The 18,161-nt window shown below is 42.4% G+C and overlaps 1 protein-coding gene across 10 annotated transcripts in view; it reads right to left on the bottom strand.

Moving 5' to 3' along the window:
• The window catches only part of CLIP2 (CAP-Gly domain containing linker protein 2), a 106,410-nt gene that overhangs the window by 16,754 nt on the left and 71,495 nt on the right, over positions 1-18,161 (bottom strand). For 5 of the 10 annotated variants that reach the window (XM_058164318.1, XM_058164320.1, XM_058164317.1 and 2 more), the window contains 6 exons: positions 18,015-18,118; positions 16,060-16,120; positions 12,193-12,297; positions 6,823-6,882; positions 3,429-4,373; positions 1,147-1,204 (listed from right to left, as the gene is read on the bottom strand). In XM_058164318.1, the coding sequence (XP_058020301.1) occupies positions 1,147-1,204; positions 3,429-4,373; positions 6,823-6,882; positions 12,193-12,297; positions 16,060-16,120; positions 18,015-18,118 (1,333 nt within the window). The remainder of the gene's footprint in view (positions 1-1,146; positions 1,205-3,428; positions 4,374-6,822; positions 6,883-12,192; positions 12,298-16,059; positions 16,121-18,014; positions 18,119-18,161) is intronic. The other 5 variants (XM_058164321.1, XM_058164325.1, XM_058164324.1 and 2 more) reach the window with 3 other exon arrangements.

Raw genomic sequence — 18,161 nt, forward strand, 5'->3', positions numbered from 1 at the left:
CCTACAGAGTATCACATAGTATCCTCAACATCTTACTCCTCACAGAAAAGAATTATGCAAAACCAGTTATCTTGCACACCTAAATAAGAAAGTGCAATCTTTGTGCTTCTAAAAAGTTCAGTGGACTTTTCCCTTCTTGTTAAAATGTAAGAGGACCTGCCAGACCAAATGCCCCAAGACTTGTCCAGGCTACTCACTCCAAATAAGAAGAGAAGAATAATTTTTTCTGTGATCTGGTTGTCTTTATGAGTAATCCACCAGGGCTACAGGCTGATTATAGCAAAAGCAATAGCACTTAGAGTTATATACCGCTTCACAGTGCTTTACTGCCCTGTATCTAAGCGGTTTAAATAGGCAGCATATTGCTCCCAACAATCTGGGTCCTCATTTTACCCACCTTGGACGGATGGAAGGCTGAGTCAACCTTGAGCCTGGTGAGATTTGAACGGCCAAATTGCAGGCAGCCGGCAGTCAGCAGAAGTAGCCTGCAGTACTGCACTCTAACCACTGTGCCACTGCAGCTCCTTGGTGATGCTAAAACTAGAGCTAAACTAGGACCAGGGCATTTCTTCTTCTGCCCTTTCAGCTTTCCTTAATGCTGCTCTCCTGCCCTCAGGCTAGAGAAGCAGTTTTAGCAGAAGTCTGAGATAACTCTGGTAGAAGTTCTTTATCAAAAGTCAGATGAATGTGGGCCACAGGTTTCCAACCTCTCAACATCTAAAGAGGAGCAGACTGAACATAAGCCAGGGCTGTAGCCCTGTACCAGTTGATGCTAACATTTTTGGGCGAGGGGGCCTTTTGTTGGCATGAGCACAGTGTTTAGAACAGGGGTCTCCAACCTTGACAACTTTAAGCCTGGCGGACTTCAACTCCCAGAATTCCCCAGCCAGCAAAGCTTTAAGCCTGGCGGACTTCAACTCCCAGAATTCCCTAGCCAGCAAAGCTTTAAGCCTGGCGGACTTCAACTCCCAGAATTCCTGGAGTTGAAGTCCGCCAAGGCTTAAAGGTTGAAGACCCCTGATTTAGATGAAAATCTAAAACAGGAACAGAAACTTCTAGTCAATGAAGTGATACAGTATTTATATTCATTATAATTATATTCATTATGTTCAAGTCCAAGATCCCAAAATGCGATGCACTCTTTACCTTCCATTGCTTGTTTCATCTTGATCTTTTCTTCTGAAATGTCATTTGTTTCAATCATCTAAGGAAACATTAAAAAAAACCCATAAACAAACAATATTGGGTAATATGAATTGAATGAAGACTGTGCAAATGTGCAGACCCATCAGACCTTCTGGATAACATCTGAAATCAATTCTATTGGTGCATTTCAAGTTTATGTCTATGCCTTCAAATCAGTTTTGACTCCTGGCAATTGCCCGGATAAGTTCCTGAAGCCTTCTTGGCAAGATTTTTCAGAAATGGCTTGCCATTGCCTCCTTCCTAGGGCTGAGAAAGAGCGACTGGCCCAAGATCACCCAGCTGGCTTTGTGCTTAAGCAGGACTACAACTCCCAGTCTCCCAGTTTCTACTATGATGCCTTAACCACTACACAAACTGGCTCTCTTCCATGTTTATACCTTCCACTGATTTATGACAGACATGGCCAGTTTTATACATACCCTCCAGTAAAGATCGAATGTTTTGCTTTTATCTCATGAACTATTGAAACAAGCTTTGTAACCGCTGAATGAATAAATGATGCGTCTTAATAAAATATACATAAGCTTTCTCTCTTGCACGCAATCAAATTTTCTGGCTTGCAGCAATCAAACCAGAAGTTTTGTAGCTAGCAGTTTATCACCTGTGGACTCAAACTGATCTATGAACCCTCAAATCAGTTTCCTGTCTTAACAAAACCATCGTTCCCAGCTTTAACAGAAGCTATATAATGTTAAACTCATTTCAAATCATGATTTCATAGCTTGCCTTATTCCAAAGTTGAGAAACAGGGAGTCGCGGCATAGCGTTACAGATAGCCCTCAATTTATTGTGTTCATTAAGCAAACCCCTTAACAACTTTGTGTGTCGGAAGCCAGCTGGGAAGTTGCAAATGGCAATCACATCACCCCGGGATGCTACCACTGGTGTAAAAGAAAATGCAGGCTGCCAAATGCTCCGATTTTGACCACATGCTAGTGAGGATGCTGTGAGAGTCATAAATGCGAGGACTAGTCATAAGTCAACTTTTTCAGTGCCATTGTAACTTTGAATGGTTGATAAATGAATGGTTGCAAGTTAATAGATATTTAAAATTTGATTCCTTTCTCTAATGGATTCCACCAAGTTGAGATGACTGAATGTCTTCCTACTGCAACCATTTAGTTATGTTCAGAATAAGGTCTCTACAGGCCTCCTTCTATTACCATTGGCCTACTCTTCCCCTTATATCTTTCAATTTTCTTACTTTAACCCTTGAAATAAAGAATCTGGTATCTCCCTTTTTTGAAATGGCTTTTGACTTACTTCACTACTATGCATTACAGCAGGATTGTTAAACTTGCGGCCCGGATGTGTCACGCACTGGCCACGCCCAGTTTAGCGAAGGGGGGAAAAGTCGTGATATCTCATGTCACGTGTCAACGGTGTGATGATGCGAGTTTGACACCCCTGTATTACAATGAAACCTCAGTGCGCTCTGAGCTTGGTTGTTTACTTGCGGACATTTCATTACCCAAACTAGGTAACATCATCAATGCTAATGATATTACCTGGTTTGGTAATAAAACGTCTGCAAGAAAACAACCAAGCTCAGAGAGCACCAGGGATCTCTGAAGGAGATCTCCATAATTCTAAAAAAAATCCTTTGAATCTAAGAATTTGTCAGCAAAATGTAATCTATGCTGTTTGAGTAACAATGTCATGAAAATGACATAAATGACATAAATATGTAATCATGCAAGTTATATAAATTACAATAATGTATTATTATGCAAATGATAAATACAATTAAATTTGTCCACTGCAAATTCTGGAGAATCAAGATTTTTATAGTAACCAGTCTGTTTTCCTTCTTCCTCCTATATATTTCCTCAATACTCTGAAATAGTGAGTTCTCAAGAACCTACTTATCCTACCGTACCTCTATTCATAAGGAAAAATAAACATTGAGTCATTAATTTATGAATTAAATATAGTAAACACAGTAGAATCCTGAATGAAGATGTCCAAAGTCATTAATTAATCCATGTTTCTTGATGGTTGAACATCCTTTTGAAGGAATTCAAGCTGCCTCACATAGTGGCCAGTTTTGGGGGAAAAAACATCTAACTAACAGCTTAAGCTGTTTAAATGTTGCATTCTTTCACTTATGTATTAATAAGTAAAATAAAGAACAAAAGAATAAAGATAGGGATCCATGGCAAATTTCTTTTAAAAAGCCAATAGCTACTCATGGACACTGGCCTTTCAACTCAAACACTCACATTGGTGGGTTGGGAAGGGTGGAGGGCCTCCGTGAAGTGCAATTTATTCTCTAACACAAGAACTTTCTCCTGTAACCGCTGAATCTCTTGTTTACTCTGAACCTCAGTTTTCTGCAGGGTCTCATAGTCCAACATCTTTTTCTCAGCCAAGGAGATCTGCTCTTTCAAGAAAGCTATGGCTTGTGCCTGGTCTTTGTAGTCACTGTGTAGCTTCTCCAGCTCATGAACTCTGAGGTCAGCATCTCGACACTTATCCTTCAAGTCCTGAAGTTCCATAAGCTGCTGGTTCGTTTTGGTTTCCAACTGGCTCTTCCAATTGTTGTCACTTTCTTCCATTTCCTCCTTGACTTCTTGTACCTTCAGCTTAAGGCTTTCCTTCTCTTTAATATGAACTGCCATCTCAATGTCATGCTTAGCTTTTAGGTTCTCCAGCTCTAACTGGTGCTCCAATTTGATGCTTTCTACTACAGCTTTCAGCTCCACTATTTCCTTATGCTGGCTGTCAGAGCCTGTGTTCAAAGTAGCCTTGAGGTCCTCCAATGACTTCTGATGGTCTGACGCTAACGTATCCAGCTTTGACTTCCAGTTGTCCATTAAGCCCATGTTCTCATTGGTGGCCTGCTGAACTTTTTGCTTGAGGTCCACAATTTCTTGGGAGTACTTTTCATTGAGAGCTTTCAACTTTTCAACCTCCTGCTGGTGCTTCTTCAAAGTCCTCTCATACTTCTCTTTCTGTTGGATACTCTCTTTTTGGTGCTCCTTGTTGGCTGAAAACAGCTGGTCACGTAAGCGGAGAGTTTCAGTCTGCAGGCCCAGGCTGTGATCTGGAGACTCCGGCTGATGGGAATTCTTTAAACACTGCCGCAACTCTTCAACCTCACTTTGCCTTAAAGTCAACTCTTCCTCAAGCTGAAGGATTCGTGACTTCTCTGCCACGGTAGTTAACTGAAAGAGATTATGAAAAGGATACAAGCATGCGTTAATAATCAGTGCTTGCATTTTCATATGCAGTTGTGGGTAACCTGCGGCCATCCAATTGTCATTAGAATGCTGCTGACCATCATCCATCCAAAACCATTGGCTAGGACTGAGTTCAGCAACAACTGGATGGCTATAGTTTCCCTGTACCTGAAAATCCTAAGAGCTTCTTTACTCATTGTGGAAGCTTTCTCTTTTTAAAGTATATTACTGTATAATATGAGATCTTTTAGGGATGCATAAAGGTGTTTACCAACCCTTCCCAATGTAGTGCACTGGACAACAACCTCCAGAATTCTGAATCTGTAACTACCAGAACATGAATGTAATGAAAAGTTTATACAACATGCTCAACCTTCTTTTCTGGGTTCTCAAAATACACATAAACTAGCAAACAGGCTGTAGTTACGGTAGGTTGCACCTAAACCATCTTGCCTAAATAAATTATGCAAATGTCTTTTGTGTTGGTATCGCTAACATCGTATAGCCTGGAGAGAAGAGTGATTACAAATATCTTAAGTAGAATACTGACATTTTTTTTTTGGCTACCAAATGTGTGAAAAAGCTCTTAGAAAAGGAATTGCAACTTACAAATACCTATGCAGTAAAACAGATTTCATTATCTGAAGGCTTTAGATTTTCGTTTTTGTTTTTGCACCAGGGTAAATTTTCTATTGAGCTTTTCTTTCTTTTGGAATTAGACCAGGTTCAAGTCTGTCTTTTTCTAGAAAGCAATCAGAAAAACATTTTTTCCTAGAAACACCACTGCTTCTCCTTAAAAAAAAAATACAAAAATGATCTGCACACCAGTCTCCTGTAATCTGGCGATCTCCATGCGGTAGGGGATGAAAATTCCACAATTTACAATCAGAATAGCCACTGGAAAAATGAGTGGAGATAAGACAACAAAGTTATGAAATGGCAGGATGGCATCTACCAATTCAGATATCTGATGGAGACCACAGTTGAGATATTCGTGAAAACATGGATCTATATCAGGGGTCTCCAACCTTGGTCCCTTTAAGACTTGTGGACTTCAACTCCCAGAGTCCCTCAGCCAGCAAAGCTGGCTGAGGAACTCTGGGAGTTGAAGTCCACAAGTCTTAAAGGGACCAAGGTTGGAGACCCCTGATTTATATGGATACAGCTTCTCATGAGAAGAAAACTAGCAGCACAGGGATAAAAATTCTCCCCTTGTTGTGCTTACAGGTAGTCCTCGACTTACAACAGTTCATTTAATGACTCTTCAAAGTACAATGGTACTGAAAAAGTCACTTATCACCGTTTTTCACTTATGACTGTTGGGGCACCCCCAAAGTCACGTGCTCCAAATTCAGATGCTTGGCAACTGAATCATATTTATGTCCTGTGGTTATGTGATCTGCTTTTTGCGACCTTCTGATAAGCAAAGTCAATGGGGAAGCCAGATTCACTTAACAACCATGTTACTAACTTTTAACAACTGCCGTGATTCCCTTAACAACTGTGGCAAGCGACGTCATAAAATTCACTCAACAACGGTCTTGCTTAACAATGCAAATTTTGGGCTCAACTGTGGACGTAAGTCAAGGACTACTGTACTTGAAACGAAATAAAAGCAACTTTTTCTTTTTCCTAATGCTACGTCATAACCTATTTTGAAGTTTTTAAAAATGACTTCCTCAGGAAAAAGTGTTTCCTATCTTCTTCTCAAGCAGTATGTCTTTATAGGAATGTTCTTGGCCTTATTTCTCAGCTAAGATTTAAGTTAGAATTAGTGTTAATGTTGACTGGAGAGATTGTCTTCTGTGGCATCTTTTCCCACCCTGGGTGCCCACACTTGCTAGTCTGAAAAGTTCCCTAGGAAGAGCTCCTGCTGATGTTGTACCTTGGGATTCAATACAGGTATGAGAAGGGAGGGAGGCTAATAATGTCAAACAAAAGAAGGGATACTGACATATACACTTTGGCCACTTTGTAATTAAACAAATGCAAGCATAACAACCCTTTATCCATAAGTATTTCAGCGGCACCTCTTCCACTTTAAAAGAAATGTTTGAAAACAAACTCTTTCCCCCCCCCCCCTCTCAGATTGAACAAGACTTGATAGAAAATAATGCAGCCTCCCAAATTAGTATTCCATTGCATCATTGGTCTGATGCGACAATGCAACAATTTGGCCGCAATCTATGCCCTCTACTATCAACTCTGCAATCATCCTCACCAACTACGGATCAGTGTTTCTCAAACTTGGCAACTTTAAGACGTACAGACTTCAGCTCCCATAACTCCTCAGCCAGCATGCCAGGCGGCCTGGGGAATTCTGGGAGCTGGAAGTCCATATGCCTTAAAAGTTGCCAAGTTTGAGAAACACTGCAGATTAAATACCTCAAGACTTGAGAGTTTAGCAGGCATGCTGGGCAGCTTTTGAACTTACTCCTTCAGTCCCAGCATTCTCCATCTTGAAAACAAACCTTTTGTTCAGCATAGTGGACTGCTGAAAGTACAAAGTAAAGTAAGAAAAAATAAATAAATGCCATCATTCTTGTTAGCTGATAATATCAGATTATTTTCATAAGGCTGTTAAAAGGCGTTTCAACTCTCAAACCTAATCTGCTAAATTGGGTCGTGTCAGATTTGGGTTTGCTCAATTGTTCTATAGTCACTGACTCTTTGCTCACCGCATAGTTTACCCTGGTGTAAAAGGATGTATCAGCCATCTAGCCAACCAATCAACCAATCAACCACCCTCCTTCCCACCCACCCTCCCACCTATGGGACTTGGTTAGAAGTTATTAACAGGAATGTTCTAAAGGAATATGTAAGGAATGGTGCTGGATGTATAAGCAAACTGCTGACCATGGTTAATGTTTAATGATGGGCTTAGAAGCAGCTGGGAAACTGATGGGGCACAGCACATTCGGTTTATGAATCATGGTAAAAAGGAAACAAAAGAGAAATCTGGCAATAGGGGCTGCTCCACCATATGGACTCCAAGACTAGCTCTAAATACTCAAGGGTTGAAAGTTAGAGAAGGACACAAAAGTTCCTGATCCAAACTTCTGCTTAATAGAAGCACAGAATAGAATAACAAAGTTGAAAGGGACTTTGGAGGTCTTCTAGTCCAACCTACTGTTTAGGCAGAAAACCCTATACCACTTCAGACAAATGGTTATCCAACATCTTCTTAAAAACTTCCAGTGTTGGAACATTTACAACTTCTAGAGGCAAGTTGTTCCACTGATTAATTGTTCTAACTGTCAGGAAATTTCTCCTTAGGGAAAGTTGCTTCTCTTCTTGATTAGTTTACACCCATTGCTTCTTGCCCTGCTCTCAGGTGCTTTGGAGAATAGTTGACTCCTTTTTAGCAGCCCCTGAGATATTGGAACCCTCTAGTCCTTCTTTTCATCAGACTAGACATACCCAATTCCAGCAACCGTTCTTTACGTATTTTAGCCTCCAGGCCCCTAATCATCTTTGTTGCTAAGAAAAATCAGAGCATCTCCCAAACAAGTACAAATTTGAAGTCACAGCAAGGGGGCATCTACATGTCTGTCATACAGTAATGGATGTCAGTGTTGAACTGCTCTTGGGTCTCCAAACGTTTCTCCTAGGTTCATCTGAAATCTACTTTCCTCTATCAAAATCTCATGAAATGTAATCCTGAGAGGAGGATGGCTCTAAGCCTGTTGGCCTTTTGGAAGGTCTTGAAAACCTGGCAATATGCCCAAGTTCCAAGTATGTGAAGGGTTCTGTTTCCTGGCTTTTTTTTATAGATACCAATGAATTATAACATCTCTTGGCTGCTATTTAGTTTTTATTTATCTTATTTCATATTTTATTTCTTTTTTTGTATTGTGTTTTAATTTTTTCTTATAATAGTTTGCAGTCTAGAATCTGGTTTGAAGTGGGCGACTACACAAATTGAATAAACAAACACCAGAACTCAAAAAACAAACAAAAATACAAATATAATCTTATTCCTTGGGGCAGCAAAAACTAAACATTTGGCTGTTCCCATGTTTACAGCAGCAGATCACACTGATTAGGTCACAGATGCTAATCTTAAAACAAGCCATGTTATATTTTAGTGTGATCGATGAACCTTATCAAGAGAAGGAATTTCCCTAAGCCAAATCTGACTCTCAGCATGCTTTTTCCCTCCGAAAGTTTATAAATTGCCCAAAATGTTCTAAAACATTCATTCACTCCCAAAGCAAACTTCTGGCAGAACCCAAAGGGCCAAGCTTTATTTCCCATAAAATTCCTCAACTGGTGAGAAGGAGCAAATCAGTTTTAAAACCAAAAATCTTAAGAACAGAGATCAATACAGGCCTTTTAGGTTGCCCCTAACCTAGACAGTCAACATCTGGACAGCAGCAGTTATACAGATGACACTTTCTTAGATAACAAAGACACGTAGCCCTCCATTTTGAACAACAACTATGTTCTGGAAATTACTTCCTCTAGTATAGCCTGTTTTATCCATATTGCTATTACCTTTTGTACTGATAATTTTTAGGATTTTTCTGGAGGGAAGAATGGGTAATAACAACACAAACTGATTTATTTTTATATTGTTGAAGTTATATTCCAGTAGCTTGAGGCAAAATTACAAATACTTAGCAATAATTCAAATTCAATCTAACAAAATCATTAAAAAAACCCACCAGGAGGAAAAATTCCAAAGGACTATGTGAATAAGCTGCTTTCCCAGTTTTGTATATAGAGGTAATAATGAAAGAAACAAACAAAAATTGAATCATTTTTTTGTATATATGACTCCTATGTCTAGTAACAAAACACCATATCTCTTTGATCACAACAGTGGCAAACTATGGATAAATTCTGGCATCATCAGAGGTGAAAATCACAAATTAAAAATACTGTACATCATAAAGGCTTCTTTTCCTTTTAAAGATACTGCAGATTTCACAAAAGTTTGATAGATGGGGTTGAAAACTGGTGGTTTTTGGTACAGTGGCTAACTTGGACTAGACCTGTGAGAGACCTGAGTTAACCTCACTCTCCATTAGAAATTCACTGGGTGACTTTCGGTTTCTCTGCTTCTCTCTCAGCCAATATAGTATAGATATAGTATAGATGCTGGACTAGGAGCAAAAGATCCCGGATCTAATGTCCCTTAATTCACAGAAGTTTCCCAGGAGACTTTGGGAAAAATCCCAAGAGTCAATGCGGTATACTGCTACAGGTAGTGATGTCAACCCTAAAGCTGACCTGACCGAAGCCATTTTGGAAGCTTCAGTGTTGTCACACTGGAGCTGAGGAATAGGGAGGAAGGATTTGAGATAACTGGGGTTTTGTAGTCAAAACAAAATGCTTTCTCTTGGGAACCAAGGACATTCTCACAACTGGCCAGAGGAAGGAGGAGTGATGTCGCCAGGCAACCAGACAGCGTTGTGATTGGACCATGTGACTGATTGTTTTGAGAAAGTGCCAAATTTTTACTTTTAATTCGATGGAAACTGCGGGAACCTTCAGAGTCTGTTTTCACCAGATCTGTGCCAATATGATATATCCAATAAAGCTATTCTTTGAGGAATGCACCTGCCTCAGAGTTTTGCTTGCTATGGGTCTATTACTTGGAACCCTGATAGGTAAACTATAGTACTCCTTGACTTTTAAACCATTCATTTGACAACCATTCAAAGTTCTAATAGCCCTGAAGAAAATGATGACCAGAACATGTATCCCCACAGTCACCTGATCAAAATTTGGGTATTTGCAATGGCTGCAGTCCCTCTGGGTCATATGATTGGTAAAATTGGGCACAACTCACTTAACAACCGCCTTACTTAGCAACAGAGATTCCACAATTATGACCCAATTGTAGTCATAAATCATAACATAACATAACATAACATAACATCAGAGTTGGAAGGGACCTTGGAGGCCTTCTAGTCCAACCCCCTGCCCAGGCAGGAAACCCTATACCATCTCAGTCAGATGGTTATCCAACATTTTCTTAAAAATTTCCAGTGTTGGAGCATTCACAACTTCTGAAGGCAAGTCGTTCCACTTATTAATTGTTCTAACTGTCAGGAAATTTCTCCTTAGTTCTAAGTTGCTTCTTTCTTTGACCAGTTTCCACCCATTGCTTCTTGCTGCGTCAAGGACTACACGTACCAGAAAAATACACCTTGTTCTAATCTACCTTCAACTGTTAAAGTTCATAAGGGACTGGTTTTGGGTCAGTCCTCCTCTCTGAGTCCAACCTATCTCAAGGGGATCCTGTTGTAAGGATAAAATAAAGGGAAATCTCCACAGAATTACTTCAGTCTCTTGGAAGAAATATAATCTAATGAATACACTTTTTTTAAAATGGTACCCAGAAGCTATGTCTAATTATGGGATTAAGCATTATGAATGAAAAATACAGCATCCTAGAACAGAGGTCTCCAACCCTGGCAACTTTAAGACTTGTGGACTTCAGCTCCCAGAATTCCTCAGACAGCTTTCCTAGCTGAGGAATTCTGGGAGCTGAAGTCCACAAGTCTTAAAGTTGCCAAGGTTGGAGACCCTTGTCTTAGAAGACTTAAGGCCCAAATCCAGAATGCCTGGTTCTAGTTGCCGAGTGGGATTTTAATTTGGAAATTACACATTTTTCTCAATCTTTTATAGGATTGAGGTACAATTGTCAAATTCCAAAGCAGCCTAGAAAAAAGAGCTACCTTGAACTTTCCCTGAAGCCTGATTTTTTTAGTTCATGGTGATGTTATGAGATACTATTAGTGTGCCCAAAGACCAATGTATCTATTACACTTGTCTGCAGTTTGATTGGGCCTTTCAAATTCCCCGTTCCCTTGGATGACTCCACTGGGACAAAATCGGGGTCCCAGGCATGAAATACACTCAAGTCTTTGAATATGACTTGACGACACATGATAGACAGTGCTTGTAAGCCTATTCTGAGTTACTACCCAAATGGGCAATTGTATGGGATCTTCCTGTACTCTTAAGATCCAGGATTAAAAATGAATAGGTTATTAGATTCAATTGGGGTAGATGAAAAAGGCACAGCAAAAAGAGATCTTCAAGGACACAGTTTTATCCCAGTAGCTAATGCCATCTCTTTGGATAAGAATCCTGACACCTACATGCTTGTTTTTACCATGCTTTCCAAAATGCTGAACCTGTAGAGTTAAGTTATGATGCAGAATTCCTGGGGGCCCAAGCAACTCTGCAATGGTGATGGGTGAATACAGCTTGCCATTTACCAAGGGCCAAGTCACGTGCATGGATAGAGCTGGTGAGGGGTTTCAGGTGATTGGGAGGGGGGGAAAGGGGAATGAATTGTGCCTTCTCCTCCCTGCTTTCCAGTGGGGTGCAATGGTGAGGGTAGAGACAAAAGAACAGCCTCTTTCTTATTCATGGGATACCACCATGAAGAGACATAACCGCTTGCAAAGCCAAGAGCCTATCATCAGGTAAGTAGCTTTCTGTATTCAACCAATGGTTATTGTTAAACTGGATGATGGGTGGCAAAGTCGGTCCAATCCAAATGATAGCATGAAAAGCTGCAGAATGGAAATCAAAGGAAGGGTTTGTCCAACAGACCAAGAAGGCAAAACTACAAAGTGTTACCATCTCCAGAGAAATGGAGGAAAAAGAGATTGTGGCGAGCGGGGGGGGAGTAATTGCAAAACAAGATGTTAACATGAAACATGGAAGCTCAAATTAAAAAAAAAAACAACTATAGGGAATTATCAACATAGCCAGCAAGCAATTGGATCTGCAGGCATTGGCTAGCATGAGGTGGGGCAGCAAAGATGGTTGGGTGGATTACCCTGCTCTCCTCCAATTCTCTGAGAAGCTTTGCTGCCTGGGTCTTCTCAAACAGGAGGCTCTGTTCGAGCTCCCGTATTCGAGCATGCTCCAGCTGCGTCTGAGTCTGGTCACACATCAGGAAGGAAACCAAAGGAAGAAAAGAAAGCAAACAGGAGAGAACAAGGGAATAATAATAATCATAATGGAGATGCCTGCAAATTATCTTCTTCAGTATACAAAGTGAAGAAAGACAGTTTACACAATAGGGGTGGGGAGAAGGAACCAGATTGGTAAAAGACAGGGACAGCCATCTGCACAAGATACAAGGTATGAATGCAACAATTTTGCAAGAAAGGCAGTTTTCAAGTCAATCCTCTTCACAACTGCAAACACAGACACAAACTGTTAAATGCTTTAGTGTATTATCTCTCATGTCACAACTCCAGTTGAATTCCCCTACCAAACAGCTGCTCCAAAAGGTCTCCTCGAGTCAATGATTGGTCTAGAGCCTTGATGGCAAATCTATGGTATGTGAGCCACCTGTGGCATGCAGAGCCATATCTGTGGGCACGCGAGCGTTACCCTAGCTCAGCTCCAGTGAGCATCGGCCAGCTGATTTTCAGACCTTCCGGGCCCACCAGAAGTCAGGAAATGGGCCATTTCTGGCCTCTGGAGGGCCTCTGGGAGGTGGTGGGGAAGGCCGTTTTCACCCTCTCCAGGATCCAAGAAAACTTCTGGAGCCTGGGGAGAGCGAAAAACAGGCCTACCGGGCCATCATGTGCCAAAAGCGAGGGAGTGCAGGGGGTTTGCGTGCGCATGCACGGGGACGGGGCTCATTGAATTATGGGTGTGGGCACATACACACATGACACCCCCCCTCCACTCCCCCCGCTTTTGGCATGTGATGGCAAAAAGATTAGCCATCACTGGTCTAGAGACAAGATGCTCAACCACAATTCATGTCAAATCCATCTTAAACGTCCCAAAAGTGTTTTTTCAAAAGGCAACTGGATGTTGATTTTTCCTTGAAGACGTTACGTTTCTCATCCACGAAGCTTATTTCGTTCTGAAGTCAGTCTTCAAGGAAAAACAAAGTCCCGTTGCCTTTTGAAAAAGCACCTTTGGAACAACCATGACCTGGATGACTGAGAATCTCCATGGACATCCATTTTAGAAGGTTACTGAGTCTGGGAACTGCTGCCAACTCAGGCAGCTTTGCTCACCCCCAAAAATAATGATCCAAGAACCAAGTCAGATGCATTAGGGGAGCAGTTTTTGAAAAGCATTGATCTTAGGAGTCTCTTCTTTGCATCCATCCTAGTGTGCACAATCTATTTATCCAAGGGAGCATAACACAAAATCGATTGTGGCAATTTTTGTGCATTTGGACCACGACCGGAACATCAACATTAGGATACATTAACTCAGACTTATTTGTCCAGGTCAGACAGCCAGCAGATGTGCAGGAATGCTGTATTAATTGGTGCTTAACATAATATGCATTCCCTTCTGAATGAAATCTAATTTTATTCTAGGAAGAAATGAGCAATTTCCTATATTTTATTTATTTATTTATTTAATTTTATACTTTTATACCGCACCATCTCCCGTAGGACTCAGGGCGATTCACAGGCATATTAAAAAATACAACAATAATAAATAAGCAATTTAAAACCCAATTAAAACAAAATATTATAATAGCCAAATCACTAAAACGGTAAAAACCGGTTAAAACCCATTAAAATTAACTAAAAATATTTTATTCTTAGGTTAGTCCAGCTTGCTGAAATAATAAAGTCTTCAGTTCACGCCTGAAGGTCCGTAGGTCAGGGAGTTGCCGTAATCCTGGAGGAAGCTCGTTCCACAGGGCCGGTGCTGCCACAGAGAAGGCCCTCCCCCTGGGGGTCGCCAACCTACATTGCTTGGTCGACGGCACCCGGAGGAGGCCCGCTCTGTGGGAGCGCACCGGTCGTTGGGAGGCTATCGGCGGTAGAAGGCGGTCTCGTAGATATCCCAGTCCTAAGCCATGGAGCGCTTTAAAGATGGTGACCAGAACCTTGAATTGCACCTGGAAGGCTACCGGCAGCCAGTGTAGGCCGCGCAGGATGGGTGTTATGTGGGAGCAACGCGGTGCTCCCTCTATCACCCGCGCGGCCACATTCTGGACTAACTGGAGCCTCCTGGTGCTCTTCAAGGGGAGCCCCATGTAGAGAGCATTGCAATAGTCCAGGCGGGAAGTGACAAGGGCATGAGTGACCGTGCATAAGGCATCCCGGTCAAGGAAGGGGCGCAACTGGCGAATCAGGTGAACCTGATAAAATGCTCCATTGGCGGCTGTCAAATGTTCCTCTAAGGACAGCCGATCGTCCAGGAGAACGCCTAAGTTGCGCACTCCTCCCCTGGGGGTCAGTACTTCCCCCCCCCCCCACAGTCAGCGATGGTGTAAGCTGACTGTACCGGGACGCCAGAACCCACAGCCACTCTGTCTTGGAAGGGTTGAGTCGGAGGAAGGGTTGAGTATATCAGCCTTTCCAAAGCTTGTGCCTTCCAGATGTGTGAGAACTGGATTATCATGATTGCTAATGAATGAAGGGAACTGAAATTCAACACATCCAGAGCACAAGAGCATTTTACTCAGGAGCAAGTCCCATTGAAATCAATAGGGCTTAGTTCTAAATGTTGGATGATATTGATAACCATTCAAAACAGTAAAACATCTCCTAGGTCCGTGATGGCGAATCTATGGCACACGTGCCACAGGTGGCATGCATAGCTGTATCAGTGGGCACGCGAGCTCGGCTCCAGCTGATTTTCGGGCCTTCTGGGCCCACCAGAAGTAGGGAAACAGGCTGTTTCCTGTCTCCAGAGGCCTGGGTGGTGGTGGGGAAGGCCCATGTTTCTCTCTCACCTGGCTCCAGAACCTCTCTAGGAGTCTCTGGAGGCTGGGGACAGCAAAAAACATCACTTCCTGTCCAAACAGAAGTTGGTAAATGGGCCGTTTCTGGCCTCCAAAGGGCCTCCGGGAGGGGTGGGAAAGGCCGTTTTCACCCTCCCAAGACTCATAGAGAAGCTCTGGAGCCAGGTGAGAAAAAAACGGGCCTACTGAGCCATCACCTGCCAAGGGGGGGGGGGAGTTGCGCATGCATGCATGGGAGCGGGGCACACAGAACCGCCCCGCCCTCCTGGCACGCAATGGCAAAAAGGTTAGCCATCACTGTCCTAGGTGAATAAAAGAAACCTGTTGGGTTTTATATCATCTTTGTTGAAATAAGAGTTTGCAAAGAGGAGTAAGCTGGATATACAATGTTCCCTACTTAAAGGTAAAGGTAAAGGTTTCCCTCGCACATATGTGCTAGTCGTTGCCGACTCTAGGGGGCGGTGCTCATCTCCGTTTCAAAGCTGAAGAGCCAGCGCTGTCCGAAGACGTCTCCGTAGTCATGTGGCCGGCATGACTCAACACCGAAGGCACACGGAGCGCTGTTCCCTACTTACTAGGACTCAAACAGATTGTTTAAATTAGAAATAAAACTAGAATAAGGAAAAGCCTACACGTGACTTTCACCGTTGCTTGTGATTTGATCTGCACACTAATTTACTGAGCGAAACAAGTTCCGGGATCGCTCAAAATAAGCAAATAAAAATTGGAACCCCTGTTTTCAGTGATTGACTATACAAAGAGACTAGTCGTATTCACTGTGGGACACCCCACGACGTTATTTGGCCTAAGCCATTCTGCAAAACACACGTAAGAGCTCGCATTAATTAGCCAATCAAAACTCAATTTATTAAAAGACAAGGAGATGACAGGAAATCAGTGCAGAGGAGATCATCAATCCTTCAGGCTAGTGTATAAATTCTAATAAAATATGGCCATGCTGTCGATTACCTCCAAATCTCCCTTTGTAATGGATTCTTCCTCAACTCGGAACTGCAAATCCTCTACCCTCCTGTAAAAGAAAAGAAAAGTCAGAAGAAAGCAGTGACATGGAAACATTTTCAAAGTTATTACATCCACTCTCTTATACCATGTAGCTCAGATTATGAAATGGAACTCAAACAAGCTGATTTATTGCTGTTTATCGAATGACTGTTTATCGAATGACTATAAGGGATGCGGTGGCCCAGTGGCTAAGATGCTGAGCTTGTCGATCGAAACGTCGGCAGTTCAGTAGTTCAAATCCCTAGTGCCGCATAACGGAGTGAGCTCCCATTACTTTGCCCCAGCTTCTGCCAACCCAGCAGTTCGAAAGCACGTTAAAAAATGCAAGTAGAAAAATAGAGACCACCTTTGGTGGGAAGGTAACAGCGTTCCGTGCGCCTTTGGCATTTAGTCATGCTGGCCACATGACCACGGAGACGTCTTCAGACAGCGCTGGCTCTTTGGCTTGGAAACAGAGATGAGCATCGTCCCCTAGATTTGGGAACAACTAGCACATATGTGCGAGGGGATCCTTTACCTTATAGAATGACCATCACTTCTAAAGTCCTTTTTTTTTTAATCTCTTTGAGTCAATGCTGTCTCCTGGTGACTGCTTGGACAAATCCCTGCAGTTTTTTTGGCAAGATTTTGGAAGTGGTTTTTTTTGCCGCCTTCCTAGGGCTGAGAGAGAGGGACTGGCCCAAGGTCACACAGCTGGCATTATGCCCAAGCCAGAATTAGAATTCTCAGTCTTCTAGTTTCTAGCCTGACGTCCTAACTGTGACACCAAGCTGGCTCTCTCCTACTTCCTAAAACATTACGATGTCATCTTTGGTTAATGACCATTTGTTCAGTGACTGTTCAAACTTGGGAGAGCGCTGAATGAGTGGTACATGCAGTTCTCGACTTACAACAGTTTGTTCTGTGACCTTTCAAAATAACAACGGCGCTGAAAAAAGTGACTTCTGACTCTTTTTCACACTTATGACCATTTGCAGCATTCCCATGGTCATGTGATCCCCTTTTCTGACCTTCTGATAAGCTGTCAATGGGGAAGCCAAATCACTTAACAACTCTGTGACTAACTTAACAACTGCAGAGATTCATTTAACAATGGTGGCCAGACAATGAGGCAAAACCAGTTGAGATATTTAGCCGGTTCTATCCTGTTCGGGTGAACCGGTAGCGGTGGCTGCAGGAGGCTCCTCCCATGCGCCTGGACGTCATCATGTCCCGTTTTTGACGCTCTGTGCATGCGCAGAAGGCCCTGCGCATGTGCATAAGTGGCACCTGTGAGCAAAGCGAGTATGTGTGCGCACACACACACACACATTTTTGAACTGGTAGCGAAGGTAAGTGAATACCACTCTTGGGCAAAACTCACTTAACAACTGTCTCGTTTGACAATGGAAAATTTGGGTTCAATGCTGGTCGTTAAGTCGAGGACTACCTATACTTCTGACTGTAGTTGAAATTCAGGCCACTGCAGCATTCCGATGGTCCTGTGATTGCAATCTGGGTATTCAATGCTGATTTGTTCAAAAACCAAGATTCCAGTCCCAACTGTGGTTGCCAAGTCAAGGACTACCTGTAACCCACTCCAATATTAATACATTGTCACCAACAGCAATAGCACTTATATACTGCTTTACAGTGCTTTACAGCCCACTCTAAGCGATTTACAGAGTCCGTATATGCCCCCCAACAATCTGGGTCCTCATTTTACCGACCTCAGAAGGATGGAAGGCTGAGTCAACTTTGAGCCGGTGAGAATCGAGCTGCTGGCAGTCGGCAGAATTAGCCTGCAATACTGATTCGAACCACTGCACCACCAAGCTTGATTATTTGCCTTCTTCTAAGCAAACAAGCCACATTTCACATCCATTTTATTTTCAACTCCCCAACCCTCAACTTGTGGATACCTTTTCTCCTCTTCTAACTGGTTCAGCAACTCTACTTTCTCCTTCTGCGCTCCATCCAACAAGGCTCGTGCTCTCTGCAAATTTCCCTCAGTTTCTGTTATATACTAAAAATGAAACAAAAAAGAAAGCGCAATCAATTTTCCAGCA

The sequence above is a fragment of the Ahaetulla prasina genome, chromosome 1 (genome assembly GCF_028640845.1).
Source record: "Ahaetulla prasina isolate Xishuangbanna chromosome 1, ASM2864084v1, whole genome shotgun sequence".
NCBI lineage: Eukaryota > Metazoa > Chordata > Lepidosauria > Squamata > Colubridae > Ahaetulla > Ahaetulla prasina.